Genomic DNA, 17,423 nt, shown 5'->3' with positions numbered 1-17,423 from the left:
ATGGCACTAAGCACTTGTGATGAAGATGAAGATGAATACCCTGAGTTCAATGAGCTCACAGAGATGGATGATCCCAAATTCGAAATGGGGATGTTGTTTACAACTGGCCAGGTCTTTAGGGATGCAGTACGCAAGCATGCCATAGTACATCAGAGGGCTGTCAGGCTAAAGAAGAATCACAGAGACAGAATAAAATGGGTCTGTGCTGATGGTTGTGATTGGAAAGTCTATGCAACACAAATCAAAAACTCAAAAACATTCCAAATCAGGGCTGTATGTGATCTGCATACTTGTAACCCTACTTGGGATCAGAAACAAGTCAATTCTACATGGATAGCAAGACATTATGAAGACGAAATTCGAATGAATCCTACATGGCCAGCTGCCGCCTTTCGTGCTAGAGTTGTAAATGACTTGAAGTGCAACATTAATGACTGTATGATTTATAGAGCTTTGAGGAAGGCAAAAATGGCGATACAAGGTAAGCATCAGGATGAGTTTAAGAAACTCTATGATTATGGTAATGAAATATTGAAAGCTATGCCAACCTCGACAGTTAAAGTAATGACTGAAAGTGCAGTGGGGATGACAGATTCTGTTAGATTCAAGAGGTTTTATGTCTGTCTAGGGCCCTTGAAAGATGGTTTTATTCATAGTTGTAGACCCCTCATTGGTATAGACGGTTGTCACCTAAAAGGACCGTTTGGGGGGATACTTCTCACCGCTGTGGCCACTGATCCAGATGACGGTATCTACCCTCTAGCTTGGGCTTGGGTAGAGGCTGAAAACAACAACTCTTGGGAATGGTTTATATCATTGCTGAAAGATGATCTGAAGATTCAAAATACTGGTGGATACACTTTTATTTCTGACCGGCAAAAGGTAGATTTCTCATCTTGTTAATTTTCTGAATTATGCTTAATATATGATGGTTTTTGACTTTTGTTTTGTTTTACAGGGCCTGGTAAATGCTCTAGAAACTCATGTTCCAAATGCAGAACTTCGATTTTGCGTGATGCATTTGTATGCAAACATGAGTAAAGAGTACAGAGGATCAGGAGTAAGGAAATTGATGTTTTATGCTGCAAGATCAACCGGTGATTACTATTTCAACAAACATATGGAAGCACTGAAAGAGGTACAATTTATTAACTAGTGTTCATTTATGTAATTCAGCAACTCATGTATTTATTGAAAAAATGTGCTTTTTTATGCTTGAATAGATTTCTCCTAGGGCATATGATTGGTTGAGTGCCAAACCAAAGAGTCAGTGGAGTAGGTGTGGTTTTAGAGACATATGTAAGTCTGACATGTTTGTCAACAACATATGTGAGGTGTTTAATAAGGCAATATTAAAATATAGAGAAATGGGAATTATTAGCATGTTTAAAGGACTTCATGTTAGCTGCATGCAAAGGATACAGAAAAGGAAAACAAAGATGGAAAAAAGGACTGGAAAATTCTGTCCCAATCCACTGAAAATGCTAAATAGGTACACTTATTTTCACTCATTTATGCAATTTAAATTAGCTACCATTTATGCTACATTAGTTGCACTTAAATTTCAATTAATTTGTTTGTGTAGCTCAATTAAATTAGCCTCAAAAGCTAATCCCATTTGGAATGGGGGTGACAAATATCATGTCACCATGTCTGCGCGGGGGGGGGGGGGGGGGTATGAGATTGTTGTGGATCTAAAGAATAGAACATGTGCTTGCAAAAGATGGCAGCTCACTGGAATCCCATGCCACCATGCTTGCGCTTGCATATTCTTTCAGAAACAAAATCCACAAGATTACATTCATCCCTATTATGAAAGGCAGAGGTTCATTGATTTATATAGCAATCTGCTTGAACCTGTTAATGGTGAGGAGTTTTGGGAAGCTACAAATCAGCAAGAGATACTACCACCACTTGTTAGGGTTGCCCCTGGAAGGCCTAAAAAAAAAGGGACAAAAAACATGATGTTGTTGAAACTAGACATGACGATCCTACAACGATGAGGAGAGTGGGAACTACATTGTCATGTACTTACTGCAAAGAGCAAGGTCATAATAGCAGGAGCTGCAAGACCAAGGTAATCATATATAAACACTCCCTCTATTTCAGTACTCGTATAAATTTTGTTTGTGATCATTGCAGAAAATTGATGAGGCAAAAAAGGCTGCAGAGGAAGGTGTCACAGAAGGGGCAAGTTCAAGTAAATTGAAGAAAGCAGCAGTTGACAAGGAGGCAGCAAAGAAAACTAAGTGCTCCTATTGCAAAAATCCGGGACACTCAATAAGAACATGCTTGGCCAAGGTAAGAAAGCCTATTTCATTTTCTGCAATTGGTTCTTTTTTCTTGTTGTATTGGAGGGTGATTCTAGTCTTTGTATTTATAAAAATCTGATGAGGCGTTCCAACATGAAAACTTATTGGATCATGGGGAGGTTGAACATGGTAGCTCATCAAAACCAGCCACTTCACATATCTCCACTGAAACTACAGCACTTTGAGGGAGCACATGGATAAATGCCACTTTCAGTTAATATCTTTTTGAAGTCAACTATTTTTGGTAACATTGTACCATGTTTAGGTACTAATGGAACAGAAATTGAGAGATATCATTTTGTCGACTGTTGACATATGATATAGTCAATTTTAGCATCCAAAACATTGGAATTTTTGTATTGGCTGCAACTTTATTTCTGCATTGACTTTTGTATTGCCTGGAAGTTTGTTTTGTAGTCTGGAATGTGGGATTTCTTGAAATGTTGGTATTGTATTGGCTAATGTATTCAAATTAATGGCTCTGTGTTATGTGTTCAATTTGCATTACTTCTGTATTTGTGTGTGATTTTTGCTCAAGTTGGAAAGTTTGCATCAGCTGCAAACTCTGCCATGCATGCATGTAATTACCAGGCTACCCTCTGCCACTTAACGTTAACAGTGGTTTTTAACGGAAAAGTGAGCAGAGGTTACACACTGCAGGAGATTGTAAACTATGGATTGCAACCTGTCAAAGTTCAAAGTCTTGGTGCTAAACTGTTTTTGGGCCAAAGTTAGGGGTTACAAGGTGTCATTAACTCTTTTTTTTCCCCAATTAATAACTACGTGGACTTGTTAACAAAGGTTTATTTAAGGGTTAAATAGCTAATTCATAACTAAATTAGTTAAAAATTTGCAGTTTGGTCATGTTGTTAAAAAAGCTCACATTCAACTGGTAACTCCGTTAAAAAAATAACAAGAATTATAATACAAAAACATCACCCAAAAATAATAAGCATCACTTTCTCCAGTTACAACACCTAATAGCAGCCTCTTTTATACAAGCACCAACCTCCATCATCTCCTACGGCCATGCACTCCCCTACCGTCGACTTCCAGCCTCCGGCCACCAACAACCGACCCCGCCTCAACTTCGATTAGGAGCAGCCCAAACAACAACTATCACCGCCACTATCATGCATACATAGCCATCCCTCATCTCCTCCACCTCTCTATCTCCTTCCAAACCCATCTCGTCATCATCTGTGACGGCGGAATCCGCCGCGCCGTCTCGACTAATCCGAGCTCCACCGCCATCAGGCACTCACCGCCATCAATCACGCCTTTGTTGTCAAACCCAACCCCCACGCAACAACAACATATACACAAAATCAAACCTCTCTCTCGACTCACGGCGGCTAATGAAACATGATTTTATGTTTTATTTTGAATTTAGATTTAATTAAGATTGGGTCGGGTCGGGTAAACGGGTATTTTAACGGAGAACGTTAAAAGTCAATGAATTTTAACGTTCGTGTAAGTTTCTGCTAGCAAGATTGTTCGATTGAAAATTATATGAAGCAAAGTTACGTGTTTGAAAGCTTTTTCAACAACATGATCAAACTGCAAGTTTTTAAACAGCTTAGTTATGTATTAGCTATTTAACCCGTTTATTTAATATATCTTCAAAAAAAGGTTTATTTAATAATTAACAAATTTTTATCGTATTTAAAATTAATTATTTATGTTAGTATAGTTATTAATTATTTATTGAAGTTATTGCATATCGCACCCCTTAATTATCGTTCAAAAACGATATTGTACCCATACTTTGAGAAACTCAACTCGCACCCCCTATCTTTACATTTCAACAATGATACGCACCCCCTCCGTTAAATTCCGTTAATTTCCGTTAAAATACTCTCTCCGTCTCAATTTTCATGTCCCTTTTGCTTTTCAAGGAGTCAAATTGAATAATTTTTAACCAACTATTAGAAAATATTTATTTATTATTTTAGGCAATAGAAAATTACATATTGAAATAGAATAGATTTACTTTTTAATATGTAAAATTATTTTGACTTGGGGATAGCTTAATTAAAAAGAAATTAAAAAAATAATCAAAAAAGCAAATCTAGTCTATTTTAATATATAACTTTCTATTTCCTAAAATAATAAATAAATATTTTCTAATAGTTGGTCAAAAATTAGTCAATTTGACTCCTCGAAAAGCAAAAGGGACATGTAAATTGAGACGGAGAGAGTATTTTAACGGAAGTTAACGGAATTTAATGGAGGGAGGTGCGTATCATTCTTGAAATGTAAAGATAGAGGGTGCGAGTTGAGTTTCTCAAAATATGGGTACAATATCGTTTTTGAACGATAGTTAGGGGGTATGATATGCAATTACCTCTTATTTATTTTAGTATAGTGTTACCATGATTCGAATATCATGTTGTATTTATGAAAAATGGCGCAACATCTCTCATATTCTTGAAAATTTTAGATTGAGCAGCATTTTGATGTTTCAACCTCGTCAAAACGCTACACCATATAGTGTCCATCAGGTTAACCTAATTAGACGCTAGATTATGTAGCGTTCTACTATGGTTAACCTAATCAGACGTTACACGCTATAGCGTCGAGCGAGATGTAGTGTTTGTGATAATTAACCAAAACGCTACAGATGTAACGTTACTAAATGATATTTGTATGCCATTTTTCTGGATCTTGATATTTTGGGCATTAATGATGGATACAGTAATAGTCAGGACCAACACCCTGTATTTGGTTGTGATGAATGGATTCGAAATAAGAAGAATGAAATTTAAACTATTTAAGCAATAAATAATTATTGTATTACTCATTATATATATTTTTGTGTATAGTCTATGTTTACCACGTTTAAAAAACACTGCACGCTAGTCTTAAAAATTTGTGAAAAAACTTTTAAATCTCAATCTTCCGTGAAAGGCTTTCATAAAAATAAAAATTCTCGTGATCTGATCCAACCGTGCAGAAACTATGTGTTACAGACTTACGGGGGTGTATTCGATTGGGATTTTAATGCATTGTTTTTAGTCTATGGATTTTAATGAATTGTATGGGATTTTGATTTTGTGCGGATTTTCGATGAAATGTCGCAGAGTTGATAGGATTTAGGTACAATGCTTCAAAATCCCGTTGAATTTGGTGGGATTTCAAAAAACTTAAAATACACTGAAGAATGCCACAAAATCCATCATTTTATGAAATGAAAAAAAATCCATCAGCATTTGAATACCATCAGATTTTAATGGATTTTAAACAATCCCAATTGAATACCTTCGGATTTTGAAACATAATTTAAAATCCCAATTGAATACCATCAGATTTTGTAGCATAATTTAAAATCCCAATTGAATTACCTCAAGATTTTAGTGGATTTCAAACAATCCCAATCGAATACCCTCGGGCTTTAAAGGATTTCAAACAATTCCAATCGAATACCCTCGGATTTCATGAATGCAAAAAAATGTTTTAAAATCCCAATCCAATTACAGGGTACAACTTACAAGTAGACAATAGGAGTTGCACGAAGTCACTCGAATAAAAAATAACACAGCACTTGCAATCGGAAAATGATGTCAAACACTCCTCTCCGATCACCATCAGATTCCGACGACAGCGATCACGACTCTTCCACCTCCACCTCCATCAATCCTCTCCGCCACGCAGATCTCTCCTCAACCATCTTCCGATCATACATCGAAATTAGCGGCAACTCATCGCCAGACCTCACAAAGATCCAATCTTTCTTAACTTCCTCACGCGCTGGCGCACTCTCTTGCCTCATTTGCCTCGAACGCATCAAACCCACTGACCCCACTTGGTCTTGCACCTCCCGTTGCTTTGATGTCTTTCATTTGCTCTGTATTCAAAGCTGGGCTCGTCAGTCTTCTGATCTTGCTTCCGCACGCGCCTCCACGCGCCTCCCCATTTCCGCCTCCGTGGCGGCTTCTGATACTCATGCTATTTGGAACTGCCCCAAATGTAGAAGTGAGTATTCTAAGAGTAATATACCTAAAACTTATTATTGTTTTTGTGGGAAAGTTGAGAACCCGGTTCGTGATCCCTGGGTGTTGCCACATTCTTGCGGTGAGATTTGTGGGAGGGATTTGTTTGATAAATGTGGACATTGCTGTTTGTTGTTGTGTCATCCTGGCCCGTGTCCTTCGTGTCCTCAATTGGTGAAAAGTGTGTGTTTTTGTGGCAAAATTCGTGATGTTAGGCGTTGCGGTGCTAAGGATTTTTCATGTGATGGTGTTTGTTCGAAGAGGTTGGATTGTGAGAGACATAAATGTGGTGAGATTTGTCATGACGGGGAGTGTCCACCTTGCCGAGAGCGTGGGGTTTACAGGTGTCAATGTGGGAAGGTGGAAGAGGAGAGGGAGTGTTATGGGAGGAGTTTTAGGTGTGAGGTTGCTTGTGGGAAGTTGCTTGGTTGTGGGAAGCATGTTTGTGAAAAAGGGTGTCATAAGGAGGAATGTGGGGAATGTCCGTTTCAGGGTAGAAGGATGTGCCCGTGTGGTAAGAGGGTTTATCAAGGAATGGCTTGTGATGTGGTTGTGCCATTGTGTGGAGCAACTTGTGAGAAGATGTTAAGTTGTGGTTTACACAGGTGTCCCGAGCGATGTCATAGAGGATCTTGTGCGGAGACTTGTAGAACTGTTGTTACAAAGTCATGCAGGTGTGGGAGCTTGAAGAAACAGGTAGTTTTGCTGTGTGCTTGAAATAGTTATTATTGTCTTGTTTATGCATACTTGTGCAGAGATTGTTTTGTTTTCTTTAATGTTTTTATATATAGTTTAAATTACTGGATATCGACTGAATTTAGAATAGGTTCCTTGTTATCAAGACTTGGCATGTGAAAGAAAGTGTCAGAGTCTAAGGGATTGTGGACGGCATGCTTGCAAGCGCCGTTGCTGTGATGGGGATTGCCCACCATGTTCAGAGGTGTGTATTATTATTTTGATAGCTGGTGTAGCTCTTATATTATGCATTACAGTATTAGTTAGCTGAAAAATGCTTATTAATTGAGAAGTTTTAGATTTGTGATAGGAAGCTTCGTTGTAGGAACCACAAATGCCCGTCTCCATGTCACAGGTATTCTGTCGTTGCACAAGTAACATTCCTCTGCACCATATGCTACTTCACTTGCTATAAGTTGTTAGATGCTTTTGTAAACATTTATCATTGTAGTCCATTGTTCAGGCCTTGACCCATCGGAAATTCAACTGCGCTTCCTTTATCTATGTAGCTTAAAACTTGTTGTATCATACATGTATAAGGGCATACATGCCCGACTGTTGTGAAGAATGGTTTGTTCATGTTAATGCAATTTTGGTGATTGGTTCTGTGATTTAAATGTGTTTTAAAATGCGGATTGATTTGTTACATTATAATCATTATGTAACAACGCTTTGCATGAAAACATGATTTATTTAATCATATCAGGTTTTTGTAACGCTTATGAAAATACTTTTATAATATAAATTAGTTTAACGAATTTTGTTTGTATGTATTAATCAAAGTGAATTATCATAAATTATTTTATTAAATAATATATTTTCATATTTTAAGAATTCAAAGATAAAAGTTTGATTAATACTCATAATTGCATAATTAACATGACTTGCTTTTAAAGAATATCAAGTTTTGATAGAATTCTGCTCGTCTCACAATCAGGGCTGTAGAAACAATCTGGAAATTTTGATATCTGTTCAAAATATGTGCATTCGTATCCGAAATAAAACGAATATTATTCGTATCCGAAATAAAGCGAATATTATTCGTATCTGAAATAAAGTGTATATTATCAGTATCCGTCTCCAACAATTACGGATGCGGATATACGGATTCAGATATTTTTTTCATACTATTTTCGGATTCGGAAGCAGATTCAGATTTCCGGATTCGGATATTGGCAGATTCGTATTTTAGTTATCCGTTTGACATCCCTACTCACAATAGTGTCTTTAAAATAAATACAAGAATAATAAACCGTAAATACCCATGGTTAGGGGTTGTTAGATTGATAGTAATAACAAAGTTGGCCAATTGGGTAGTCCTTACTCCTTATATCATGAGGTGGCTTGGGCATATTAATTGGACATGCTTAGATTCCAAAAAACAAATCTATAATACATATGCAACTATATAATTTTAAAAATGACTGAATTGTTTATTGAAGTCCAAAAAATATATCTCTTATTTTTATTTTCAACACCATCTATCTTGTCTTCTCTTTTATATTATATATTGATGATTTTGATTGAGACTTGTTTTCTGATTTTTTAGAAAGAAGATATAAACAGTGAACCTTTTTCGTTGGTTCAAGTGTGGGTATTGTCAATTTATCACAAACATTGCAAAGATTAGTTAGAGAGAGGGCAAGAATATAATTATTGAGCTCTTTATTATCGAACTCAAGCCAGGACTTAGATGATTGTTATTTACTTTTGTAGAGGTTCTTGTGCACCTTGTCCTGTGATGGTGAAGATTTCATGTTTCTGTGGTGAGACACACTTTGAGGTATGTTAACTATAAACTCATTAGTGATTATGTTGAATATAGGGTTAGCCACATATCGGATGGCTGAGTTGCATATAGGGTGTGTCATGTTGTGTGTGTACCACGTATTTGGAGAAGAGGGTGTGCAGGGTTGTGGCGGTGACATAATCTGTAACTTTCAAAGCTTTCTCTTTTTATCTTATCCAAATAGACCAACTGTAAATCTTATGTGATTATTTTCATTATTTCACATACAGAACTATGTAATAATTATGAGCTTCTCTTTTTCTTATCTGTCCAGTATGTATTAATCTTTTGATCTATGACTTATACTTGGAATTGGTGTTGAAAACAGTCCAAAAAAACCCCTAAAGTATTGATCATAGGGCAAAAGTAATAATGTTTATGAAACATTTAGTATTCGCTTTCACAACATGAAAATTTTACTTTAATTATCACATATATTTTAGAATTACATAATATATTAATTTCTTTAGGTGATTAATTTTCATGGATAAATTTTAACTTGAAGTTATTCAGCCTATGTATTAGAAAAAGAATGCACGTTTATTATCGGATTTATACTGTATTTAACATCAAATATATTTACAATATTTTTATATATGCTAAATCTCCCTATATTTGAGACATTCTATCATTGTATATGTTAAAACCCATGTTTTTTTCCCACTATGGACCTGCACCCGTCCATGGTTCTTCGACTAAATATTTACAAAGTAATTAGTTCTTCCATGCAGCATAAACACAAATGTCTAGTATGTTGACATTAAGTAGAGACAGACAGTTGAAAGTAAATAAATTAAAAAAATACTGTAAGAGGTAGAGTCATACTATATATTTGCAAAAAAATATACATGTAATGTAGTTAGTTATCGCGGAGTCAAGCTAAAGAATGTGCTTCTTTATGACACCATGTTACTTCTTGAAACTAATTCATGTCATCCTCAATTTTGTGTCAGGTTCCTTGTGGCACTGAAAAAGAACAAAAGCCTCCTAAATGTCGTAAACTATGTCGCATTGCTTCTATGTGTAGGCATGGATTGAATCGCAAGGTAGTATTTCTTACTGCATCATACATGATACAACAGCATGCCTCCCAAAATTCAGTCACTCAGACATTGAAATCCCTTGCAAATGAGTTAGCAATTTCATGGGTTTTGCCAAATTTATTTCTAAGTAATGCTGTTACAGTATGTTGATATTACTTGGTGTTCAGAATCTCCTGTAACCGGTAGATATATACTAGCTTGCACTGTGGTGTGGATTAATGAAATAAAATATTTTTATTATCTTGTTGTTATAAACGTAAAGCTAATTGTTTTGTATCTTGATATTTAGACATAATTATATTAAAAATATTATAGGTTCCGCTAGTAGAGTAAATAAATCAGTTGTTACTTTATTTATGGTAGTCGGATAGTGGATTGCTTTTAGAAGAAAAAATAGATTATGAGTACTTTTTTTTTATATAGTACTGTAATCTTATATCGTCTACGATAGCTTACTAAATTGAATATTTGAGTTGGATTCTTTTTCTTAATGGTTTGCGATCATCATATGCTCTCGTTTTTCAAATTCGAAAATTCTAGGGGTAGTACTTCTCTTGTGGTTGAATCACCGTAGATTTTGACACTGTTGTAGTGGATTTGCTGTTAATCCTCAAGTTTATGTTCCTGAATTTTTGTTCTATGCATCACATTTTTTCCTATATTATGAAGCCTTCATCTCATGCCTTCCATAAGCCAAGTCTCATATATTTTTTTATATGAATCATTCTCCAGCCGCACAGATGCCATTATGGAGCCTGCCCTCCTTGTCGTTTGATATGTGAAGAAAAATACCCATGTGGCCATAAGTGCAATTTAAGGTTTGTGTGTTTGTATGCTAATTTACCACTTGGTGTGTATGCTGTCATCTGATTTTGTACTATTTGGTCTTATATTCTATGTAGCTGTCATGGTCCTAAACCTCCTCCAAATCCTGAATTTACATTGAAGCCGAAGTCAAAAAAGTATATTCGTCCCAGTGAAAGCACACCTGGGTTGCCCTGCCCTCCATGCCCTGAACTTGTTTGGCGGTCATGTCGTGGCCGTCATGTTGGAGCCGAAAGGATGGTATTTTTCAACGTTTGTGATGACTAGCTTAAATCCTGTGCAATGCATGATTATCTTGATATTTAATTATTTATAATTCAATATTTATGAAATTTTTTCTTATTTATATTCTTAAAAAAGTTTGGTAAACTCCATTTAATCATATTCAAAATTATTATATTTTTTTAATTTTATTAATCGGTTATTATTTTTTTTTGTTTTAGATGTATGCTTGTTATACAAATACTTGTGTGTTGTAATCGGATGTGTATAGCTTAGTTCTTTTTGTTTTTGATATTGTTTGGTATATATAACGTTTATTATTCTATTTTTATTTATATACTGTGGGTTGGGGGAGTGGCACTGTGTAACTTTGAACAATATATATACGGGTCGCACTCCATAAAAACACCTTAAAAAAAGAACAAAGAACCTATCATAATACTTCATCTTTCATAAAAAAATGATTTGTTAAGATTATATTTACATAGTTAAACACCACTTAAACTTAATAAATGAAATCTAGCCTCCAAGCTCATCCAAATTATTGATATAAAATATTATAGAATCTGAAATAAAATCGTTTATATAAGTTTGGCACCCTTAATTTTACATAGAATCATGTTATTTTTAATCTATATTTATTGTTAAAAATGTTAGAACTATTATAATTCATAATAAACGGTTAATTAGCTCAATATGAGAATTTAATTCAAATTTTAGATGAGATTCTATATTCGATTCTATAGTGTTCTTTGTTCTTTCAAGGATGTTCTTCTTTGAGCAAGGGCATGTACACACACACACACGCACGCACATATGTATTAGTTTTCTGATCTTTCAAATATAGATTCAACTTGCAGAGCTATTTCTATACATATAAATAGATATTTTGATATTAACCGTCTGCTATCTATCTACACAGATGGTATGCTCAGATAGAAGAGAGTTCAGTTGTGACAATCTGTGTGGCAATCTTCTACGTTGCGGAAATCATTATTGTACTAAAATTTGCCATGCATTAAAGAACCAATCTCCTGTACCTGAAAGAGGCGAGTCTTGTGAAGATTGTGACCTTCCTTGCCAAAAGGTTAGAAATCTGTATTCTGCTTAGAATGTTGTATAAAAATGGCTATTTTATAAAAGGAGCTGATAGACCGGGGTATTGGAAAATTAATAGGTCTTTTTAACAATCTTGAGTAGTCGTAAAAATGTACTTCTGATCCGGGAGGTTTAGTTAGGGCGTGCACTTCTGTTTTTTGTGCTGCTGCATCATATATTCCCCTGCATCTACCTAGCTAGTTGTGGGTTTTCTTCCCATCTTAGCTAGTGTAATTAGTTTGTCAGAATTTTTTTACATATATAACCATAAGTGCAAAATGTCTGTCACTAGCAGATACGAGTCAAATCCACAAGGATATGGGTTCTATCAGTTCTGATAAAAGTGTTCTAAGCCTTTTCAAGGGTTTTTACTAATGTGAATTGAATGGTATTATATTAAATAAGTGAAAATGTAGGGCAGTCACATTTGTCATGCATACACTACATAATCCTCTTGCACTTACATTAGCAACGCAATTGGTCCAATCGTCTCTCATAGAAATCTTCTTGCGCAGACATTCATTTTGCTAGTTGTTATTAATCTAGTAACTAGCTAGATGTTACTCATCATTTGTGTATAATTAATTCATGAGCTGAAGTGTGCACTGCTGCAACATGCAAAATTTCACAAACATACTGTAACTTCTTGATTTGACCTGCTAATTCCAGTTTAAATCAGGAATGCAGAGAGGGCGATGCCTAAATGCACCTTAAATTTTGTATGAAGACAATGTATGATTTGCCTGCTAAACTAATATGATGCATAATACTTATTGTTTTATAAAATAAATCAGCATAGTACAGCCACTTTCTCTAATAATGCCCTGCTATTTTTACTATTAATCAATATCATTTTATTCAATACTGGTTTATGGCCCTACTCTCTTCAGACGAGAATTCTGAGTGCTGCTTCAGCCATAACTGGTTATACTTGAATTATAGATTGACATACTCACTGCCGCTTTACCTCCTGGCTTCGTTTATTCAGGATAGGATCCCTGCATGCTCACATCATTGCCCATTAAAATGTCATGGCAAAGAGTGTCCTCCATGCAAAGTGCTGATCAAGCGTTCATGTCACTGTGGGTCTATGGTCCATGTATTTGAGTGCATATACTACAATAGCTTGTCTGAAAGTGAGCAACTGAAAGTTCGTTCATGTGGTGGACCCTGCCACAGGTAATAACTTCCATTCTGACTGGTAATCTTGAGATGAAATTAATTGCTTTTTTATTTTCATGTAGATTCCTGTCTTTCTTTAATACTTATTATCAAGAGATAGGATGAGGTTATTGATAAATCATGAAGACTGATGTTGGGATAAGGGTACTTGAATGCTGCATATTCGACTATTCGTAATCTACTGACTTATTTTCTATTGCCTGTAACCTAAACTCTTCTTTTTTGATGTCAAGATGACAAGGGTTTAGGCATGGATTTTAATCCAATATGACTCACAGATATTTTAACTCAAATATTTTGATTCCATCACTCAAGCAAACACATATTATCAGGAATGATACTTCAACCCAGTACCACCTTAACCCGATACCACTCAGTGAACCAAACGATGACCTGTAGACATCCTGTTTTCAATTATTCCTCTCAATTGTCTGTTGTGAATAATTATATATAATTGCAACAGACTTAAGGAATAGATACTATCTTTAAAATGACGAATAAATAAAACTGTATTTCACACTAATGTGACGAGTCCCTACTAATTTCAAATTTTGGAACTTGTATTCCAGAATTCTAATCTATTACCTTCTTCATTAATAAACCTACTATTGGATTCATACTTGTGTCCGACTCTTGCAGAGAAGTAAAGATAAATAGATAATATTGAAGTTATTCTCTTTCTTCTATCAATCTATGATGTCCGTGGTCCCTCAAATGGTTTAACTGGGCATTTAGGTTGGAGGCCGACCATCAAAAATGCCAAGTTTTAGTTTACATGCTAAATGTCACCGAAAATTATATTGAGAACTGTATCATCACACTGTTATCAGGTCTCTTTTTTGCATCTATTATTCATCAATCAATTATAAATGAACTAGTTATGCCATGCTACTTAAGAGCATCTCCAATGGGAGTAAATCCTCAGGTAAAATATCTAGGTGGCACATGTTTTAGAGCATATGTAAAAAAACACATTCCAACCCACCAACCCCCCAACCCCTTAGCAAAACATATAGACAATCATATTTTATTGGCTATATTTGTTGAACCAATCTTCTCTTCAGGTAAAAAGTTACCTAATCATTATTCATTACTATAGCCAACCCTGTTGGATTATTTACTATTTCCCTTATGTATTATAGCCAACATTACACGTATTGCCATTTGAGATGCTCTAAGCCCTTCGACTCTATATTACGGGCACTTTGCTACCATCTGTATGAAAAGAAGTTTCGCTCCATTAAAAGCACATGCCAGTACTTCTCTACGGACTAACAAATCCACATTTCAATTTCTTATGCAGAAAATTACCTAACTGTACACATCTGTGCCCAGAAACCTGTCATCCTGGTCAGTGCCCATCACCTGAAAAGTGCGTGAAAAAGGTAATATAAAATATACTTGTGAGTTCTTTTTTTGAATTGCTGCATATGCCTCTAGTTTAATTTGTGTGTAGTAAATAGATAAATGGTAAATACACCAGTAATCTATATTCTGTTTCTGTACAGTATAAATATTTCATTAAATTAGGTCTCTGTCTCTATCTTACATCATGTATTGGCCTTCTATGTTGTGGAAGATCCTATTAGAAGATGCTCCACTGTTTCTGTTTCTGTATATTTTCAACCAAAGCCTTTGCATCACAGTACAGTATTAAATATTCAACATTATAATCAATAAAACACAGTATGAGACTACCTCGTAGTATAGAGAAAATCTGTCTACACTCTTACTTTCAGGCCAATAAGTTCTTTTGAATAGTCATATATGATCATATTTTGTGTGCCTACTGCTATGCCAGGTTTTCAGTATTTAGTGGTCCTGACATTTTTAAGCAGAAAAGAATTAATATTTTTCCTTACCGAAAGTCAAAGAATGTTGGAAAAAATAGTGTCTCGATCAATGGTTCTTAATATATATTGGATGCTATGCAAAAATTTATATCAGTCTATTTGGGTCTAAGTGTTATTGAAATTTATTTGGATCTATACTTTTCGATATTTATTTGGATCTATGCATTATAGACATCTATATAGATCTATGTATTATGGAAATTGCGTAAACTGAAAGTTAGAGGAAACAGAAGATAACTAGAGTTAAAAGATAATTGGAATAGCTAAGGTTTTGCATCCTCAGCTTTTATGCATATGTAGCAACTTTGGGATGTAAGACAGAACATAATTCTAGAAAGAGCCTCCAAAATCGTAGAACTAGTACAATTATTTGGCAGAATGTCTTCCATGAAAAGAGTACAGGTCTTCCATGAAAAATAGTTGAATATTTAAAAGTTCTCTCATAATCAATTTTGATTGCAAGGTTACTGTTCGTTGCGGGTGTCAAACATTGAAAAAGGAGTGGTTGTGTAAGGATGTACAAATGGCTTATTGCCATGATGATCGTGATCCAAAAGAAATTCCTAAATCTCAGTTTGGATTGGGACTTCTTCCTTGCAATTCAGATTGCAGAAAAAAAGTAACTCCTGCTGATTCAGAATTAAAATTCCGTAAATCGGAAGTTCTTGAGGTAAGCACTTTGGTAAATACTCTTGGTAAATTGCCTCCTTTGTTGCTTTGGCTAAGGATAAGTTATACACTATACTTTTTAAGTTCAGTGTCAGAATGTTAACTCTGCCGTTGTTGCCCTGCTTTTTACTGATCTGTGATTGCATTTATTCCCTCAAATTTATATTGATCAATATCTTAAAATCAATATTGGACAACCAACTCGGTAATTACTTTAATTAGTAGTGATGCCTTGATTTTGATAGTTCATGCGTGCTCATGATTATTTTTGAATTATTTTTCTAAAAAAAGGGTGTCAAGAATTCTCTGAACTTCGGAATTTACTACTCATACCTGATATTGATATACAAATTAGAATCGAATAATCATCATAATATGTACATCTGCCTTCTAGTCTTGCATCCTACTCAGAAAAGTGTAGTACATTTATTGTTTTGGACCTTTATAGGCAGGTAATAAAAGTGCTGTTTTGTAGTGTGAAGTTGTGTACATATCATGATGATCCATTAATGTAATTAGGCACTGATCTAACCATGTCAATAATTTACCAGAAGGAAGAACCCGAGAAAAACTTGCCAAAACGTAGAAGAAGGCGTGCACGATTAGAGGAAGGCCAGAAAGTTTCAAGACTGCAGGTTCGTACTAAACTCATAGTTGTAACAAGTATGAATCGCAATAAGAGTCTTCATTTCCTTGCCTACCAACACCAGCTTCGTACTAGACTTTAAATGTAAGAAGTATGAATCGGCAATAACAATCTTCATTTGCTTGCTTAATAACATCAGCTTTTCATTTGAACAGAACATGTTTGCGACTATAAAGCGGGTATTTCTGCTAGCTGTGTTCATCATTTCGCTGATTGCTATAGCATATTTTGGTTACAAAGGCCTCTTGAGGCTTTCTGACTGGATGAATGAAATGGAAGTCCAAAGACAGCGAAAGAGACGCCCACGAATCTGATCATGCACGGAACTTCAAACTTTCCAATATTTGTATTCGGGAAATTTGCCCAACTCTTATATTTACATATTTGAAGTTATATGTGTAGCCCTCAAAGTCACATTTTATTTTAAATCATTTGTAAATTAGAGAAAGAGCCTTTATGTGCTTGAGCTTAACTGATTGTTCCAGGTTTGCTGTGAAGACTTAACAATTGGAAGAAGAAAAAGCTACCATGGAATTAGCATGGGCAAAACAGTTAATAAGAAAACTGGGAATTCTCATTGTTCTTGGTTCATCTAGTATATCATATGTAATCAACATGATATTGTAGACAAAGTAATTCATGTATTTCTTGACAAGAATGTAATGTTATGCTACTTTTTGTAAAGACAAGAATGTAATGCTATTCTCAGTTAAATTTTGACTGCAATACAAAAATTAGTTTCCACAAATTTTTTTACTCCTTTCAGCTTCTTTGTTCTTAAGGGTAGCTTGTTTTTTCTTATTCATGTTATCAACTTTCAAAAAAAAAAAGAAAAGAAAAAAGAAGCAAGTGTGAGAAAATTTGAACATTAGACGAAGACTGCAGACATACATAAACGGTTACCTTTGCGCTCCATGTCTTGTAGTTATGACCCATTTCTTTGCAATAGTTACATTTTGGTGCTCTTTGAAATCGTCTAGTAGTAGTAGAAGATCATTTTCTTAAGCAACACAACTAAGAACTTCATTCCTTCATTTTGTCATAAATGGTCTTAAAA

At 35.0% G+C, this 17,423-nt stretch overlaps 1 protein-coding gene across 3 annotated transcripts; it reads left to right on the top strand.

Moving 5' to 3' along the window:
- Positions 1-5,789: 5,789 nt before the first annotated feature.
- LOC108196201 (NF-X1-type zinc finger protein NFXL2) lies at positions 5,790-17,068 on the top strand. Of its 3 annotated transcripts, none has more exons than XM_017363374.2 (13): positions 5,790-7,000; positions 7,131-7,244; positions 7,339-7,394; positions 8,756-8,822; positions 9,782-9,874; positions 10,604-10,689; positions 10,774-10,936; positions 11,841-12,005; positions 13,005-13,195; positions 14,502-14,583; positions 15,515-15,721; positions 16,272-16,355; positions 16,522-17,068. In XM_017363374.2, the coding sequence occupies exons 1-13, from the start codon at positions 5,870-5,872 to the stop codon at positions 16,678-16,680; spliced, it is 2,598 nt and encodes an 865-aa protein (XP_017218863.2). In that variant the 5' UTR covers positions 5,790-5,869; the 3' UTR covers positions 16,681-17,068. The 3 variants fall into 3 exon arrangements, with proteins under 3 accessions (XP_017218863.2, XP_063937340.1, XP_063937339.1); XM_064081270.1 differs by having other exon boundaries at positions 16,506-16,641; XM_064081269.1 differs by lacking the exon at positions 9,782-9,874.
- The last annotated feature ends 355 nt before the right edge of the window (positions 17,069-17,423 follow it).

This window comes from Daucus carota, chromosome 7, assembly GCF_001625215.2.
Source record: "Daucus carota subsp. sativus chromosome 7, DH1 v3.0, whole genome shotgun sequence".
Taxonomy (NCBI): domain Eukaryota; kingdom Viridiplantae; phylum Streptophyta; class Magnoliopsida; order Apiales; family Apiaceae; genus Daucus; species Daucus carota.
This window is presented reverse-complemented; position numbering and strand designations above follow the sequence as displayed.